The following is an 18517-nucleotide window of genomic DNA, read 5'->3' as shown; positions in this document are numbered from 1 at the left end:
TTTAGTCCTGTCTCTGCATGATTATAACAGGATATTTTCCTTCAAAATTTTTCTAAGTTATGAAGAAAATAAGACAGATACGGATATTGGGCCTTTGATGGCATATGAAGAGAATTGAAAAAAAGTCGGAGTTACTTCCCTTCCAAAAGTGATAATTTTGGTAAAATTAAATTTTGTAAGACTGTAAATATATGCAGGCCTCTGGGGCCTTTTCCGGACATAGCGGTTAGAGTTACCCCCCTTGCCATGCTCTCTAAGTAGTAGACAGTTTTACAGCCATGTGCAAGCTGTTACAACGCATAGCTCCATGCAGTATGGGAGTACGCTTGGTGGGCCATTAAATATCTTTTTAAAGATGTTTTTCAAAGAAGTATCACCAATATGAACTGTTTATGACATGGAATTGAGACCACGGGAAAAAATACGTGTATCTAGAGTTTTAGTAAGCCCAAAGTCAGCGTTTGATTCTGACAAAACCGGAACAATTTTTTTTGAAATGGCGGCGGCCGTGGTACACGAGGCCCTTCAGGATTCGGAGACATCCGAAGAGGAACACCTCAATTTGACAAGGTGCAACGCGGAAAAGGGGTCCGAGCAAGATGTAACCCCCAAAATACAAACTTTGCCTCGGCCAGTTTCAAAATCCCTCGGACGAGGAAAACACGTGGTGCATGACTCTCAACCGGCTAGGCCTAGCGCAATTACGCGGGAAACCGACATTTTGGAAAAACAACTGGCAGATCTGCAAGCAGAGGAAAAAAATGAAAACTAATGTCGGACATTGAACAGACAAAACAAAGGATCGCTGATATGCAGACCAAATTGGTTACAAAAGACCAGACGTCGGACAGAGTCTCCCAACAACTTGAACAAGGTAGGCCAAGTGTTGATACCCAGGGCCAGATAAGCGTTGACAAAAATGGTCACTTCACTAACGCTGAATCTTTTAAAACACTATGTGATATGTTAGGTGTGTCAGGTATCAACGAAACACCCCAAAACTGTCAGTCAATAAAAGCATACAATGTCAAAGATTTTGTTATGGAAGAACCCTCGATTCGCGAGGAGGGCATTACCATAACGGACAACGGCATAAAATTCAATCGGAAATTACGTCCCGAAGTCCACCAATTGTCCGTAGAACAGTGGGGATATGGTAGCCTGGGAATTTTATTACACATGATCAACAAGGATGAAATAAAGACCCCAGAGGTAGTACAATACATCGAACACACCCAAAAAACATTGCGTTTATTCAGTCGTTATGCCAGGGGTAGTGTCACCTTGTATGACAAGGAATATCGCGAGGCACAGTGCAAGGACGGCTTCCCTTGGGGTTCTCCACGTCGTGACATTCAGGACTTCCAGTTAATCCTAAAACCTAATGCAGGTACATTACATCTATACCAAGACAGTCCAAATGGACGTTCTCCAGCTTCAAAACGCCAGAAAGGTCCATTCTTACCCAACGGCAAAGAAATTTGTCGACGATTTAACATTGAGAACTGTGACCGTGTTTCGACAAACTGCAAATTAGCTCATAATTGTTCTCTGTGTTTCTCGCGAGACCATCCGGCCACTAAACACCCAGTCAACGCGGAGTCAAAAAAGTAGATATTCAGAGTCCAGCGCCTAGATTAAGTGACAATTTAGGTCCTCTGAATTATAGTAGCTGGAATGACTTACTCGATCAGCATGATTTTGATAGGGACTACATATTAAGTGGTGTAAAAATGGATTCGATTTATTCGACAATGAGCTAGACATGAACAATATTATTGATGTTGAAAATGACAATTATTCATCATGTGTTAAATACCATGACTTGGTTGAAAAACAAGTTCACACTGAGATTATCCATGGTAACTATGTTGTTTGTAGTGAAAAACCGCGAATTATCAGTGCTTTGGGCGCGATTCCAAAATCGGATAACAAAATACGTCTGATTCATGATGCGAGCAGGCCATCAGGTCTTTCTCTAAATGATCATATCACGACAGACTGTTCCTGTTCATATATGGACCTCCGTGAAGTAGATAAACACATAACTCGGGGTTGCTACCTAGCCAAAGTTGACCTTAGTGCTGCATACAGGTCTGTACCTATTCATCCGTCAAACTATTCCGCCACAGGATTAAAATAAACATTTACAGGTGACTCATCTCCGACCTACCTTTACGATTCTCGGCTCCCTTTTGGGGTTGCTAAGAGCCCGCATATTTTTCAACGACTCAGCAGTGCAGTATGTCGGATTTTAAAGGCTAAATATGGTATTACTGTTATTGCGTACTTGGACGATTTCCTAATCTTTGGGAAGACTTTCTCGGCGTGTTCAAAAGCCCTCTATAGCCTGATCACTGTTTTACGCAGATTAGGTTTTTCCATAAACTACTCCAAAGTAGCAGGTCCAAATACTAGGATTTGTTTTCTTGGTATCATCATCGACAGCATCCAAATGACATTTGAATTACCACCAAACAAACTTGCAGAGTTCTCAACTCTTTTATTGTCGTATCAAAGAAAGCGCCGTGCTAGTAAAGCCCAACTCGAAACACTGTGTGGGAAGCTTAATTGGGCTGCTCAAGTAATTTGTGGTGGTCGCACATTTTTATGACGTATCACATCAGCATGAAAGATTCCATCAAACACCGTCACCACAAAGTGCTGCTATCCTCCGAGTTTTATCAGGACATATTCTGGTGGTCTACCTTCATTAGCCAGTTCAATGGTACATGCAAAATTCTAGACACAAAACCTGTAACTTCATTACAAACTGATGCCTGTGATCATGGTGCGGGAGGTTATTTTTGTGGAGACTATTATTATACTAATTGGAATCTTGATTTACCACCACTTAAATCAGAACACATTAATGTGAAGGAGCTAGTCGCTATTTACCTAGCAATTTGTCGCTGGTGTTCTCAATTAAAAGACAAAAAAGTACTTATCTACACAGACAATAGGTCCGCAGCAGCATAGATTAATAAAGGATCTTGTCGAAGCCACACAGGCATGTTTCTACTGCGAATTCTCTTCTGGTTTTGTGCCTTTTACAATTTCACTTTGAAGTGTGTGTACTTCCCCGGTGTATATAATGTGATTGCAGACACATGTTCTAGGTTACATGAGCCACAAAAACTGACACACCTGTACAATTTGATACCATCCCTCCAATTTGAACCATTCACAGTAGAGGAACTTACTCACCATATGTCTTTGTCGTTTGTGAATTACAGGTGGTTCAACAGCAGAGTCCCTCCATGGAGTGGCCGAAGACCTGAAAAGAAGGGCGTGGGCTAATTCTACGGCGGCGACGTATACTACACATCTGAGGTGCTATGTGGAATTCTGTGCGCAGTTTCGTCTAACACCTGTTCCAGCTGTGTCTACAACCTTACAGATGTATATCGCCTATCTGGTATCGGTAAAGCACTTTCGTTTTAGTACAGCTAGACAATACCTCAACATAATTACTCACTTTCACAAGTGTTCAAATTTATCTGATCCCCTAAAGGGAGATTACCACCTGCAAACGGAGTAATCCGGAGTTAAACGTGTGTTGGGTGTCGCGCAAAAGCCTGTTGATGTTATTACACCTCAAATTCTACAAGCAATACATTCAATTCTAAGTATGGACAACCTACAAGACATATCCTTTTGGTGTGCATGCTTAGTAGCTTTTTTGGCCTACTACGACCAGGTAATGTGGTAGTTCGCCAAGCCTTCAACAAGGATAGAGATCTACGGAGAGTGGATGTTTTAGCCTATGAATGGGGGTTCATCATTTTTCTCCGTTGGACAAAGACAATTCAATATAGGGAGAAGGTAGTGGAAGTGTACCTCCCCAAATTAGAAAAATCTAGTGTATTATGTCTAGCAAGTGCTATTCTAGTATTATTACAGTTCTCCAAGTCTGCAGACCCTATGGGCCCTTTGTTTCTTCAGAACGATGGGTCGGCCCTGTGTTATAGAACGTTTCTCAGTTTGCTTCATGGCTGCTTGACAAAGGCCGGCATTCCATCCTCGAATATCAAAGGACATTCTTTCCGTAGAGGTGGAGCCACGTGGCTCAACAAACTAGGTGTTCCTGTGGACGTTATCAAGCATATTGGTCTTTGGTTCAGTGAAGCTGTCTCTAGATATATATAGAACATGACAATGATGTAAAATTGCGTACTATGCAAGAATTTACAAAATCAGTTGCGTTGAATTGATGTTTTGTGCAGAAGGTAACCACGCCTGGCTGCCTCCATATTTTTCCATTTGTACATATACTATAACCCCCCCCCCCCCTTTTTTTTTCTCCATAACCAATTACTTCATTAATCAACCAATTTTCACTGGGCTTGGGGTTTAAGTTTTTTTTTAGACATTTCAACTTTTCAATTTTTCTCTATATGAACAATTAATTTATTTTATTTTTACTGTCAATGGATATTGACTTGTAATAATTTTATGTGTAAATGTTTATTAAATTTGCCCAGTCTTTATGTTGGTTGGTTGCTGTTGTCATTTAGATAGCTTTACACTTAACATTTATATCGCACAAAGTGATAATTTTGGTAAAAATAAATTTTGTAAGACTGTAAATACATGCAGGCCTATGGGGCCTTTTCCGGACATTGCGGTTAGAGTTACCCCCCTTGCCATGCTCTCTAAGTAGTAGACAGTTTTACAGCCATGTGCAAGCTGTTACAACGCATAGCTCCATGCAGTATGGGAGTACGCTTGGTGGGCCATTAAATATCTTTTAACCCACCCTCCCATCCCCTTTTGCTTTGCCCACTAGGGTAATATTATTCGCATTGCTTCCTATCTCCATAGTAGTATTACTATAGATAGTTCTCTCCATATAATGTAGGGGGTTAAAGTTTTTTTTTAGACATTTCAACTTTCCAATTTTTCTCTATATGTACAATTAATTTATTTTATTTTTACTGTCAATGGATATTGACTTGTAATAATTTTATGTGTAAATGTTTATTAAATTTGCCCAGTCTTTATGTTGGTTGGTTGCTGTTGTCATTTAGATAGCTTTACACTTAACATTTATATCGTACAAAACGTTAGGTAAACGTGTATGATAATTTTATATGCAAATGGCCTGTACCACTGCCATACATTACATTTGTTTTGTATAAGATGAAACACATATGATGTTAATCGGTTGGATTATCGGGTAAAATACAAGTAAGCCAATTTCATCTCGCTATCCTATAACAGTACGGGGAACACTGCTTTGATTAGCATTGCTCTGTTACTGTGCAAATTTAAAAGGATGTTTGAAGCTGTTTTCTGGCAGTAATAATAACAAAAAAAAATACTGTTGCATCAAAAAGTACTGGTACAATAATATCCTTACAACACTACACTGTAAAAAAATCAAAAAATCAAAAAATGTTATCAAAAAATGTTTTTGTGTTTTAGTAATTAATACTAAATTGTAATCATTTTTTCTGATATGGTAGCGACAGTTTGAACAGAAAAATATCCGTGATCACCGTTAACTGCATATTGAGAGAAAGCAATCAATAAATAAAGGAATGCATGAAATAGATAAATAGATAAAACAAAACTCACACAATCAGAAGTTACGAGTAACCTCCCTTCCAAAAACCCCAGGTTAACTTTAATTGATGATACCTTGTATGCCAATGAATTTTACTTATACATATTACATACTTATCACTTATGTAAGCTCAGCTATATGTATAATAGTATTATGGCAAAACAGCACTATATTGATTTTATCGGTTTCTATGATAAAAGACAACACAAAACTGAGTTCAAATATTTCTTTCTATTTCAACTGAGAACAAAAATATGCTAAGATGTTCATCACAGTTTATTGTAAAGTACTTCGTAAAAATGAGTCACAATATGAATAAATTGTATAACTTGTAGAATGCTTAAAGAAACAATATACAATGGATAGTATGCGATAAATATACCGAATCTTAATTCCGGTAGAAGTAAAAGAGTTTGTTTGCAAAACATGAAACAATGCAATATGCTTTTGAAACAATCTACCCCAAATGATTTTCTACTACTTCCTAGGCATACGTGCTTACAAATCCTATGAATCCAGTCACTAATGCAACTAAACTTTTACAATTATGAAATATTTCAATATTATTTAATACTCTTACTGTTTACATTTAAACATATGGAATAGCGACAAAGAATTAAAAGATAAATCAAATAAAAATACATGATTTGTTCTTCAATATTTTCTAATCTAATTTCGTAATTAATTCCAGAAGTGGACGACTTGTGGAATTATGTCGGGACATTTAACCACTCGGCCGCTAAATATACATTCTGTAATTATGCTCATATTATTGCAAAATTTATCAATTAATTATGCATAGAAACGGTGATTTATACCGTTAGATATCAACAAAAGCAATATCGTAATATCACATGAATTAAAAAAAAGTTTCTTAGAAGTATATGAAGCTGACTTAAGCTGTAGTAGCGATAGTGCATTTAAATAATCGTCTTAAGAAACAATGTCTAAATATCTAAATTGTTTCGATGATTGACATGCACAACTTTTTCCATCGAACGATCCGACATAAATTAGGAATGTTCAAGCTCATTTTATTTCTTCCAACTTAAGCCACAGACACGTAGGTTTCAAGATTTCCTCATCCTCCATTTTTGGTGGTATCTAAAACAGAGACAACCATAAAATGTTATTGCTTTAGAAGGTAATTATTTTTAAATCTTCATACTATTTCTGTTAAACATAATAAGAGATATATGATTATCTGTTTATCTGTTAGACAATAACCTGTTTATCGATAATATTAATTGTATGAATAAATTAGAAGTAAAATTAATTACATCGCTGAAAAACATTATTAATTAAGTGAATGAAAAATGACATACGTCAGTTTTACTGCCAACACTTATCCGGAAGTTGCGCACAAAGTCAGCAAGTGCCATCTTTGCCTCCAGTAAAGCCAGCCTCATACCAATACAATTCCGTGGACCGTGTCCAAATGGCATGTAATCCATGGGATCATATTTCGCCTTCTCAGTAGGTGCGAACCTTAAAGTGATAATAATAAAAATACATATCAAACAGACAGGTCTATATCTATGTTGTCAATATTAAATATTGTAAGAGTTAATATCTAAATGAAGACTATCGGCCGTATACGAGTTGAGTAAAGAAGACTACATAACAGTTTAGAAATTGAGGCGAGTAGGGTAAACAAAAATCCCCGTCCTATGCGATTATGCAAATTTTCTAATGAGATTGAGGATGAAACCCACTTCATTTTTAAATGATCCATAAACAGTACAGCGAAAACAATTTTCTTTAGTAGTCATAAAGATGTAATTAACCACCATCTAACAGATTTTGAAAAATTCTTACAACTCTTGTCTTCGAATGATATAAAACTTCTACAGGATTTAGGCCTCTTTGTTAAAAAGTCATTTGAACTGAGGAAAGCTGGCTTGATGAATGTTTAAGTTGTTGTTTCGATCTACAGTGTGTTATGTACCTGTATGTTTTGTTATCGATCCCTTGTGTGTGGATGTAAGGAAGCAATAAGGTTTAATTGAATATCATACTTACAAATGAGAACAAAACAATAAAAACAAATTATAGCAAAACGAAAATATACAAAACTCCTCCATATTCCGTATAAATGAAATTGATTCAATTTATCCAAGTTAATCTACTGCTACATTATTGCAATATCTATACCTACATATACAAAACTAAAACATATTTAGTATTAATAAGATATATTTCAAGTTTCACTTTTACCGTCTACAGATATGCTTTTGACATGAACATAAATGGAAAAGTCAATGACAAAAATTTGCATGCTAAAATTGTGTCTTAAGATATGCTAACATTTATTTTTAACAGTTCTCTTGTGTATTGTTTTAGCAACTATAATAATGCATTGATGTCAATTTTTTATGTCATCGGGATGTGAAAAAAAGAGTCACACCAATGCTTTTAACTATTTTAAGACTATTTAGTAAACGAAATAAGCTTAATATACGATTCATTTGACTTTTCCGGGGAGTAGTGTTTCGCTTTTGTGATGTCACGATACCGTCGGTTTTCGCGCTTTTCTCGGACAAATTAATTATGAAGGATTACTAGTTCATGAACATCAACCTCTCTTCTAACTCCATATGACGTTACAATTTTCCAAGAAAATTTTCATCAAACACGTGGCCTGAAACGATAGCATTTGGACTATGTGCTAATCTTAAATAATATATACCTCTCTGGATTGAAGACGTCAGGCTTTTCCCAAACTTCTGGATCATGCTGCATTGCGTATACTGGCACAGAGACACTCATTCCGACTGGAATCGTAATGTCCTTTACCTTGGTGGTCTTAACGCACATTCTCTCAAATCTACAAATAATGTGTTATCTATATATTTTTCTGCAAAATCGTTCCGAATTTTATAATGTAAGATTTATTATCAATTACATTAATGCAATCTTAATTGAAAGCTCTAATCAAAATATGAATATGTTCATACAGACATGTTGCGACAAATACACGTTATGATTTTATAGATTATCTCTTATATAAAATCGTATTCAAAATTAATTTCAAGGTGAAAAAAATTACACATAAAGTCGGGCACCCACCTCATTGCTGGCGGGTACATCCTTAGAGTCTCATTTATACACATATCCAGGTACTGTAGCTTCTGAGCGTTCTCGTAATCGATATTTTCCTTTAAAAGAAAATACATAATCAGCGTATATTCACACGATCAAAATTTATTATTTTTATTAATGAAAAATAAAGAAACTGTAGTGTATCCTATTCAAACACATGTAGACCATTTGGTTAATTATTTTTCAAAACTTTGTTTTTAGAATTTACGAGACTGTTTTATTCTTAATGACTTCTAAACTATGATTGCCGCTTCTTATTTGGCCTTTTAGAAAATGATGTAATCCAAAGTGCAACTAGCGATACGGAATTGGCCCTATGTATTTTATAACTTCAGACTAAGATGTATATAGCTAGCGTTACAATGGTGCCTTCTGTTTTCAAAAGCGGTTACATCAGTTGAACATATGCAATTATCACAGCTGTTTACCGCTCCGAGTTCCTTTTCGAGTTCCCGACGCAGTTTGTCCTGACAATCTGGATTGGTGGCGAGGTTGTACACAGTCATTGTAAGGGTGATGGACGTAGTTTCGTAACCGGCAGCGAAGAATAGTTCAGCATTCCCCAGGATTGATTCGAATGTTATTCCTAACATCAATAAATCAAATATGAACATACATTGTAAAAAAGTGGGAGAAGACGGTATGTAAATATTTTGAACGTAACGACATGGATGTTATGATGTTGATGAAGAAACACACTTTTTTCTTACTCATGTTACTTTATCACAACAAGTATGTAGATAACCTATCTCGGGTGATAGGGTAAACGATATTTGTAGAATGTATGTAATATAATATTATTTATCGCACCTCGGACAGAAATGTGCCCAAATGACTGGCGGAGAGCCGCCATGGTGTGACCTTCTAACACTTTATAGGGTCAGTAAATTTTATTATGGTGCAATATGGCGGCTGTCGCCTTCGCTTCAAAATTTTAACACATTCTCTTCCAGTAAATACATCATATTATTACCGTAAAAATCATCTAATACTTGGAGGGATTCGTACAAGTGAATCCTCACTCTACAATCAATTCATCGGCATGACTTTTGAGTGATTGTCTCAGCGAGAATGCAAAGATGATCAAGGAGATTGCTCTTTAAATGTTTGATGGATGTTTGTGTCACTTTTGTTTGTGATGCGTCGATGGTTTGTATCATTCGCCAGCATGATTCAAGTTTGATGTCAGATTATTGACAAAACAAAAAGGAAACACAGACCAAATGAAAAAAAAAATTATGGTCCTCGATGCGATAATTACGTTATATAGTCAGTTACTCACCCCCTATAAAGGCATAGAGAGTCATAAAGAAGTATAAGAGGCTCGAGTTACGCCCTTGCTCTCTATAAATCTCACTGACCCTATTTGCCTTTATAGACTATATAACTAATAATATACTGACATTTATAATTCTTATATTAGATACAATAATTATTATAAAATGTTTGCTTCGTGCTGTAAGTAATATAGAAATACATGGAAAATGGCTCGACTACTTCTTCCCGAAGAGATCGACGTCGGGGTGTTTTTACGTCACAATAGAAATATCGCCCGGTAGTGACATCACAAAAATAATGTTGACCCGGTAATTATAAAAATAGTAACATTCATCGAGTCAATATGCTTTCTAAAGATGGAAACATCGAGTCAAAATGTCGAATATCGACCTCCACAAAAGAGTATATTAACCAATGAAAATAGTGGAAAATTGGAGCTATCTAATATATGTGATATATATTATAAACATAAAGTAATTAAATCATATCAAGTGGACCCGATGGCAGCCTCTACATCTGGGTCTCGAGTTGGGAACCTATGAGAGGTAGTTGACACATGTCGGTGTTTTTTTTTTCTCTTGACTTCCTTTACCTCTTAAATCCTTAAATCCTTAAAAAAATACTGACTGGTTAATGAAAAAGTGACGCCAAACCACACAGAACTAAGCTACAGATAAATATGTCTATAAAGATCATCCAATGGACCAGACAAAAAGAGTGTTTATAGCAAACTGATCTTTCTTCACAGCCCAAATTTTGTTGGAATTTACCTCTTGCAGACCTTGACAATGAAAGTGGACTTGTTATATAGATGGTCTTTATAAAGAGGTGACCACCAAGGAAGGTGTGGATGTACATCAATGTATTAGATATGCTCCAATTTTCAGACACTTTCATTGGCTGATACACTGTCACGTGGAGGGCGATATTTAGCATATCAACTTGATGTTTCCATTTTTAGAAAGCATACTGACTCGATGTTTCCGTTTTTTGGAAACACCGAATCAATATTTCCTATTGTGACGTCACAACCGAGTCGATATTCCTATTAAATGTGTATCAAATATATATCAATTATGGACCTTTGTTGATGTCAATGTGGTGTTATATTGCCCTTGTAGAATTTCGATCTTGGGCTTCCCCCTCGGTCATTATTTATTCTACTCGGGTAATATAACACCACATTGACCTCAACAAGGGTCCATAATTGAAATATATTTGATACACATTCATCGTAATCATCGTAAATAGAATAAGATAATGTTTTGAGACGTATGGCACTAATAGAAATCACCTTTCTGTTTAGAATCCCAGTGATTGGCAGTGTCATTGGTATCCTCTGATTTATTTCCATCCTCCTTGGAGTCTATCATCAATTGGAGGAAATCCGAACGACTTGTCTGTAACGTTAGCAACAATTGATTGTTCAGAGTAAATTGGATATTAGTAAACAATCATTACCATATGAATAGGCCAAGACACGATGTGGAATCAGATTTTTGTTATCCCTAGTCATACAGAAACAAGTTAACAATATCATAAAAAAATAAACTCAGCATGTATCTATGGTATTAATCTTTCAAGCTTTATATATGGAATGGGTAACATAAGAGGGTGATTTGGTATCCTGCAAACAACATTCAGGATGTATGATCATGCATCATCCATCATTGTAACACACAGAATCTATTGTCATTTATCTATAATAAAAAAATCCAAATATACCGTTTTGTCTTTTCTCCTCTCCTCCAACAGCTGTGTGGTAAGTTTACGGAAGTAAACCATGCTTTCTTTGGGAAAAGCAGCAAAACCCATTTTCTTAAGCAGTGGTTTCAGTGCAGGAAAAAACACTGAAATCAACAACAAATGTCCAATATTAATATGGTTTCTTTGGTAAATAAAATCATATATTGACCTAATTCAAAATGCAAAATAATTTTGCTTGGATTTTATTATACACTGCATCAAAACCGTAAAATTGTCTAGTTTGAATGACTATATTTGTATTTTACATATATTAACAATACTTGAAGTAACGAATTCGACGCTGTAATACACCAGCCCGGGGAATTCCCAATCTATTTATAGACAAATCACTCGAGCAATATGTTCAATTATTTATTTATAAATAGATTGGGCCACCGTTCGATACAATTGGTGGAAACCAGGCAAAACTATTCATTGCATAATCCAATTAAATTGCATGTTTCCAAAATTGCACCGAAATGTAGTTTAAATAGCTATCCCAGTAATAGATAATGTCTCCACATGTATTGTATTCGCGGCGAAAACGATAAAATAAAAGTTACAAATAAGGAGGACTACAGGAGATGAAATACGACAAAATAAAACTCTCAAATAAGGAGGGCCACAGGAGATGAGATAGCATCAAATAAAACTCACAAATAAGGAGGGCCAAAGGAGATGAGATAACATCAAATAAAAATTAAAAATAAGGAGGGTCACAGAAGATGAGATACGATAAAAAAAATAAAAAATAAGGAGGAACACAGGAGATGAGATAAGATAAAATAAAAGTCACAAATAAGGAGGACTACAGGAGATGAGATAAGATAAAATAAAACTCACAAATAAGGAGGGCCACAGAATATGAGATACAAAATAAAACTCGCAAATAAGGAGGGCCACAGTAGATGAGATAAGATAAAATAAAACTCACAAATAAGAAGGACTACAGGAGATAAGATACGACAAAATAAAAGTCATAAATAAGGAGAGCCACAGGAGATCATATCAGATAAAATAAACTCACAAATAAGGAGGACTACAGGAGATGAGATACGACAAAATAAAACTCACAAATAAGGAGAGCCACAGGAGATCATATCAGATAAAATAAAACTCACAAGTAAGGAGGACTACAGGAGATGAGATACGACAAAATAAAACTCACAAATAAGGAGGGCTACTGAAATTGAGATACGACAAAATGAAACTCACAAATTAGGAGGACTAAAGGAGATAATATAAGAAAAAAATAACTCACAAATAAGGAGGGTCACAGGGGATGACGTAAAACCGAAGTCGAACATTTGTTTGGCATGTTTTACGAAGAGGTCATCGGGATTATTCTGCGAATCCACCTGGATACCGAAAGCCGTGGAGCTGATCACGTCCATAGTAAAACCTCCAAATAATCTGCAACGATATAATATCAGTGAATAAATAAAAGATTGAAACAATTAACTTGCCTTGTTTCACTTCCAACTTCATCAGTAATGCATGATTTAATCTTTCACATCGGTAGTGATAAATGGACATCAAAACTGGTTATCGGAAATCAGTGTCATAGCGAAAATTGAAAGTTGACATATATTGATAACGTTATCAAGCCATATTTCTTTCTATCACGATAATTTCATTCATTATTTATATTAAACAAACTTGAACTTGTATGGGCAACAGAATACGTTCTAGTGAAAAGCAATGACCTAAAATCTCAGTCAGAACAGTCTAATTATCTTAGAATTTTAATATCTTTAGAATTCGACTTCGCAACGGCGTCTCAATTACTAATCGATCTGAGACTTTAAATGAGACTTGTAGAATGATGAGTTTATATCTAATGAATGGAGTTAGCATTTTTTCAATGTAGCTTAAATTCATTCAAATGTCGTAATGACATGCTCTATAATTTGTAGAATTGATGTTGTAAATATTCTATACATGTGAAAACATCTTGAGGAAACAAAAGAGTGATGCTGCATAGTTTGCAAATGTCAATGGTATACATGGATGTTACTAACCGGTCGCCAGGCGGTATATAACCAGGTCTCGTGCTTATACACGCACGTTTATGTATTCGATGTCGTACCATACACAATGCAAAATGCAATGTCACGTAATGTTTAATAAATAATTGAGTCACAGACAAATCATGTCAGCGCTATCAACATACACTATCATTTAATGGTATTATACAAAGACCAATTTACAATGCCATGAACACCCTTCAGTGAATGTTTTTACCTTCTCATTTCTACTTGGCCATCCTCCCCATTCTTCATTACCTTCTTGGCTGTGTTCACCAATACGTCACATGCTTGTTGGACAAGTGGCACCATCTTTATATATAATATAATGACATTTTAAAAAGATATTGCTTGAGAAGAAACATTTGACAATACAGTGTATCATGTTCAGAATATTTTAATTTCATATCTAATCTATCATAAAAGGCCAAGCTACCGGTCACATAGCCTTTGCTATGAAGTGGATATAACGTCAGTGATAGTAACCACTGGGTCATCAAGGATGGCCTAGACATAGATATTTAAGTCAAAGATTGCTTCGTTTGCTACGACAACGAGATTCACTTTACATAAATTGAAATGTAGGCAGAATGGTCGTTAACTTGATATGGATAAATAGCGATGCTGAAACACGATATAAGGTATACGAGTGGAGAATTTTATCGAAGTTGATACGTTTGTTCTTACCTCAAGTTTGTTTATGTCAAAGCATGTTATTGTAGGCTTTCGTGCTTTAGTGTAGTGAACATACATTCTGGTGTGCATACAGGTTCTCGATCATATCTGACTAAGTAACATTTATCAATTTTTAAAATATGTGAAAAAAGAGAGTTCAGTATAACATCTTAACTTTTAATTAGAACCTTCGCTGTTGGGATTACCTGTTATATTTGACAGCACCTAAATTTGAACTAAATAGCCCATTCCTACATCACGGATGAGTTGTGTCCCCTTTTCTGTATATCAGTCTATATTGGATGTCAGACTTACCAATGCTAAGTAAATATAGTCCAATACATATTACGACAGTGATAATAAGTGAGAGTGGTGCCAGAGAGAGTACATATTGGTATATACCTACCTTTCGTAATTTGCCAGATGAGAATGTTGGTGTAATAATGCTTCTGTCGTGTTTCCATTGGTTACCTTTGGTACACATGAGGCTATGATCCAAATCTCCATTGAAACCGTCAATCATCTACAAAACGTAAAACAATAGCACACATCACAGTGAACCCAGCATAGATTGTATACAAGTATTAGCTTCCCAAAAAGCTAAGAAGGCTACCATACAGCATTATTTATTAGGAAGCAATAATAGGAAAGCTTATTCTGTTCACAGTTAGATGTCATAGTTCTTATAACAATTCATTTTTGAAGAATGATATCTTTAAATGTTTTCATAGTCAATGTAAATGATAATCAACTTCATGATATTAATGAAGGGGCAACTAGGCTACCTTTCAGAAACCAAAAAAATAAAGTCTCTTTAAAACAATTGTAGTATAATAAAATTGATAACGATGGCCAAAGATGAGGTTACAACACCAAACAAGTTGACGTTTTGCCGTCTGGCGCAGTGATAGTCAACTAACGCGTTATAATTAAGACGACGCCGGAAAACATAATACGACCTGCGTTATGAAATTTTTTGATAAGGTTGTTCAGAAGGTGTAGTGGGCTTTTTCCTAATGCTAACAAGTTTTCCGTCTAATGTACACTGTACTGATAACATGTACATGTACATGTACTTGGACAAGTTGGTAAAATACATAATATACGCATAGAAACAAACATGACATTTCGGTTAAAACTGTACTTTACTTTAGCGCATACAGTTCCACAAATATCCCCTAAGTAGAAAATTTTGTTCCAGCATCTCCGGATAGTTTTTACAAATAGGGACCAATATACATGTCTCATCAGATGTCTCACATAGAACTTTCAGTTGACCCAGGGGCGGATGTAACGACGGTGATAGTAACTCTTGAATTATCGAGGATAATGATTATATTGACAAATGTAAAGGTACATGGTAACAGGTATGTTTAACATAGATGCTCTATGGCATCTGATGATAGCTTTTATAATCGGTCGCTTTGCCTGCCATGTTTTTGGGATTTCACGTGGTTATAAATAATCTGTTCACTTTGATTGACTGGCCAACATGATTTACGTGTGTTTATAGGTTACTTGTTGTTGAAGATTATATGCAAATTATCATTAGATAAACCCAGATAAGTCCGAATGTTTTTTATCTGGTTGTCGGACATTATTCTCAGAAATCACACTAGGCGACGCTACACGTACTGAATATGGTAAGTCTACAGTGGTTCCAAAATGTTCGGTGATTCGAAAAGTTTTGTCGGGAGCGCGTGGAGCATCTATACATAGCCTAACTAGTATTGTTAGCTTGATGAGCATGACTGTATTGAAGTATTATACAAACCAGCCTATCCGAGAAGTTATTAAACTGTTTCACCAGGATTTCTCTCAACATCTCTTTGTCAGCTACGATAAGATTCGAGGAAATCATTTCAAAATGTCTACAAAATAAAACGAGAGATTATTTAACTTTAGAATAATAATTGAAATTATGATTGATTTCTTTGATACAATTTTATGTTATGTCATGTGCGATACCAGAATGTTTTGCTTTGTTTAGTATTTTAACGTAATTTTGTGTAATGTATTGGATACATGATTACAGATGATCCATCTTAGTAACAAATGACATTTTTACTAGAACTAAATAACATACCCAAATACTTTGCCATATCTTTTAATTGCCTCTGTGTCGAAGGCACGGACACCCTAAAAAAGACAAAGGGAAAATGGCATTAATTACAATTACAAAAAAATGTATAATTAATTGAATAGATATTATCTAATATATATACATATATTTTTATTTGACAAGTTGTTTTATTTCGTAACTTCTTTACAGCTCTCTAAAGGCTCTCTTGCCCTCATTAATTCAAACAATACATACAATTAACAATGTCAACATTAAGTAAACATATACACACAAAGTCGCATTAATTGACTATTGAAATCTTCGACTCGTACCACGAGAGAAATTCATATAAACAGAGACAAAAATGAGCAAAAATCGTCTTCATGTAGAATATGGAGACAGATTCATGAAGACACTGCTTCTTACTCACAGGGACCTGGCACAAGTTTCTAACCAATAGTATTATGCAAATACTGTTGGTTAGAACTCCATATTTTTTTCAAAACCCACATTTGAAAATGTATCAAATTTAATCATTTAACCGAAAGTGAAACGTAATTAATATTTAACGTCAAATTTATCAGGAAAATCAATACATTACCCTAGGCAGTATATGATACAAAAACGTTACGAATTATTGTAAGGAAGTAGACGGCTTATTAGCATACGTTCTCACCTTTCTCATGGCAAACAAGTTGCCAATTATAGGCAAAGGTGTTGGTCCCGGGATGCCCATCCGTCTGAATGTAAGGAAGTCCCGACTCATCAAACTACAATAAGTATAATGTATGGTTATTCATTCCACGAACATAAGTACTCACGGACAGGTCATGTTATACAGTGTATATATGATACATGCTAATTACTATTCAACTGGATCGCATTACATAGGACTATTAGAACCAAGCATAAAGTTGAATCTATGTAAGGACCGCTTTTATAGTTTTTGCTAATGTGCAGGATTATATCGTTTGCTAAAGAGAACACATTTCATGATTGATTCCTTAAATATTATAATTGTAACATCTTTCTTAACTTTCCCTTAGGTTCTCTAAAACACTCATTATTCAGTTAAGAATGGTTGACGGTCGCGTTGGGTGTGCTGTTCGGTGTCTTGGTAGTAATAAGTGAGATAACGTTTTACAATGAACAAGAATGTCCACTAGTACAGGGAGGTACATTGCGAACATAACAGTCATTGAATGACCTGATCAGTCGTCTATCTGTGGAACATATTAACGAACCGTGACGGTTTCTTTATCTAACGGATACGTATGTATGTGTTATATTCAAATAAAAGTCTGGTAAACAGACAAACTTATTTGGCTTGTTGTTACATGCAAGGTAACACACAAAAATCAGTAATAAGGCTATCGGACAAAGTTGAGTATTGTGAGCGTTTTTTGATACTTTATGATACTGTAAATAATCATCTGGTATTAAACCGGTTCATATTACGATATAGGCTAGGCTAGGTAGTAAATACCTTTTTTTCATGTTAAAAACGCATATCAATAATAATAACTTAATTAATGAGACAGACATATGAACATTATAATATTCAAACAGGCTATAGTCAATTACCATAGTCCATAGGTTATACCTGTATCTTTTTTCGACATCAAGTGGCATTCAGATAACGATCTTGTAGGAGTATAAATAATTTAATATCGTTTTGTTTTGTGTATACGTTCATCTTGATAAAGGTGCAGACTGCGTTGCAAAATTGTCAATCTATTTTGTCTAAACGATTGGAATTACTCCCAAGCGACATAATTACTGTTTCAATATAAACGACATATTGTTTATATTGCAAATTAATTTCTAGTGCCTTTATATTCTATTCTCAGGTTTAAGCTAGGGACTACGGCCTTAGATATATATTGATCGATTGACCGGTCATAAACGGAAATTTAGGACGTTGTGAATAGAAAGTTGGACTACCACCTCTGGACCCTAGGAACGTAATTTATTGGGTCTAAATTTGACATGTGACCGCTTCCTTGCCAATTTTAACGTGCGACTACGTACGTGGGATACGTAAATAACCAGCACAGG

General features: G+C 35.4%; 2 protein-coding genes across 2 annotated transcripts; one reads left to right on the top strand and one right to left on the bottom strand.

The window, feature by feature from the left end:
• Positions 1-771: 771 nt before the first annotated feature.
• LOC138328880 (uncharacterized) lies at positions 772-1614 on the top strand. Its single transcript, XM_069275596.1, has one exon. It carries the CDS (start codon positions 772-774, stop codon positions 1612-1614), a length of 843 nt encoding a protein of 280 aa, XP_069131697.1.
• A 4213-nt stretch (positions 1615-5827) lies between these two features.
• LOC138329070 (cytochrome P450 3A5-like) lies at positions 5828-17255 on the bottom strand. The gene is made up of 13 exons (XM_069275793.1): positions 17136-17255; positions 16484-16536; positions 16172-16268; positions 14804-14920; positions 13940-14034; positions 12957-13108; positions 11675-11799; positions 11244-11349; positions 9100-9257; positions 8639-8727; positions 8259-8396; positions 6895-7057; positions 5828-6673 (listed from the first exon to the last, which is right to left on the bottom strand). Exons 1-13 carry the CDS (start codon positions 17223-17225, stop codon positions 6599-6601), a joined length of 1458 nt encoding a protein of 485 aa, XP_069131894.1. The 5' UTR covers positions 17226-17255; the 3' UTR covers positions 5828-6598.
• Between the last annotated feature and the right edge of the window lie 1262 nt (positions 17256-18517).

This window comes from Argopecten irradians, chromosome 8 (assembly GCF_041381155.1).
Source record: "Argopecten irradians isolate NY chromosome 8, Ai_NY, whole genome shotgun sequence".
In the NCBI taxonomy this organism is placed as follows: Eukaryota; Metazoa; Mollusca; class Bivalvia; order Pectinida; family Pectinidae; genus Argopecten; species Argopecten irradians.
This window is presented reverse-complemented; position numbering and strand designations above follow the sequence as displayed.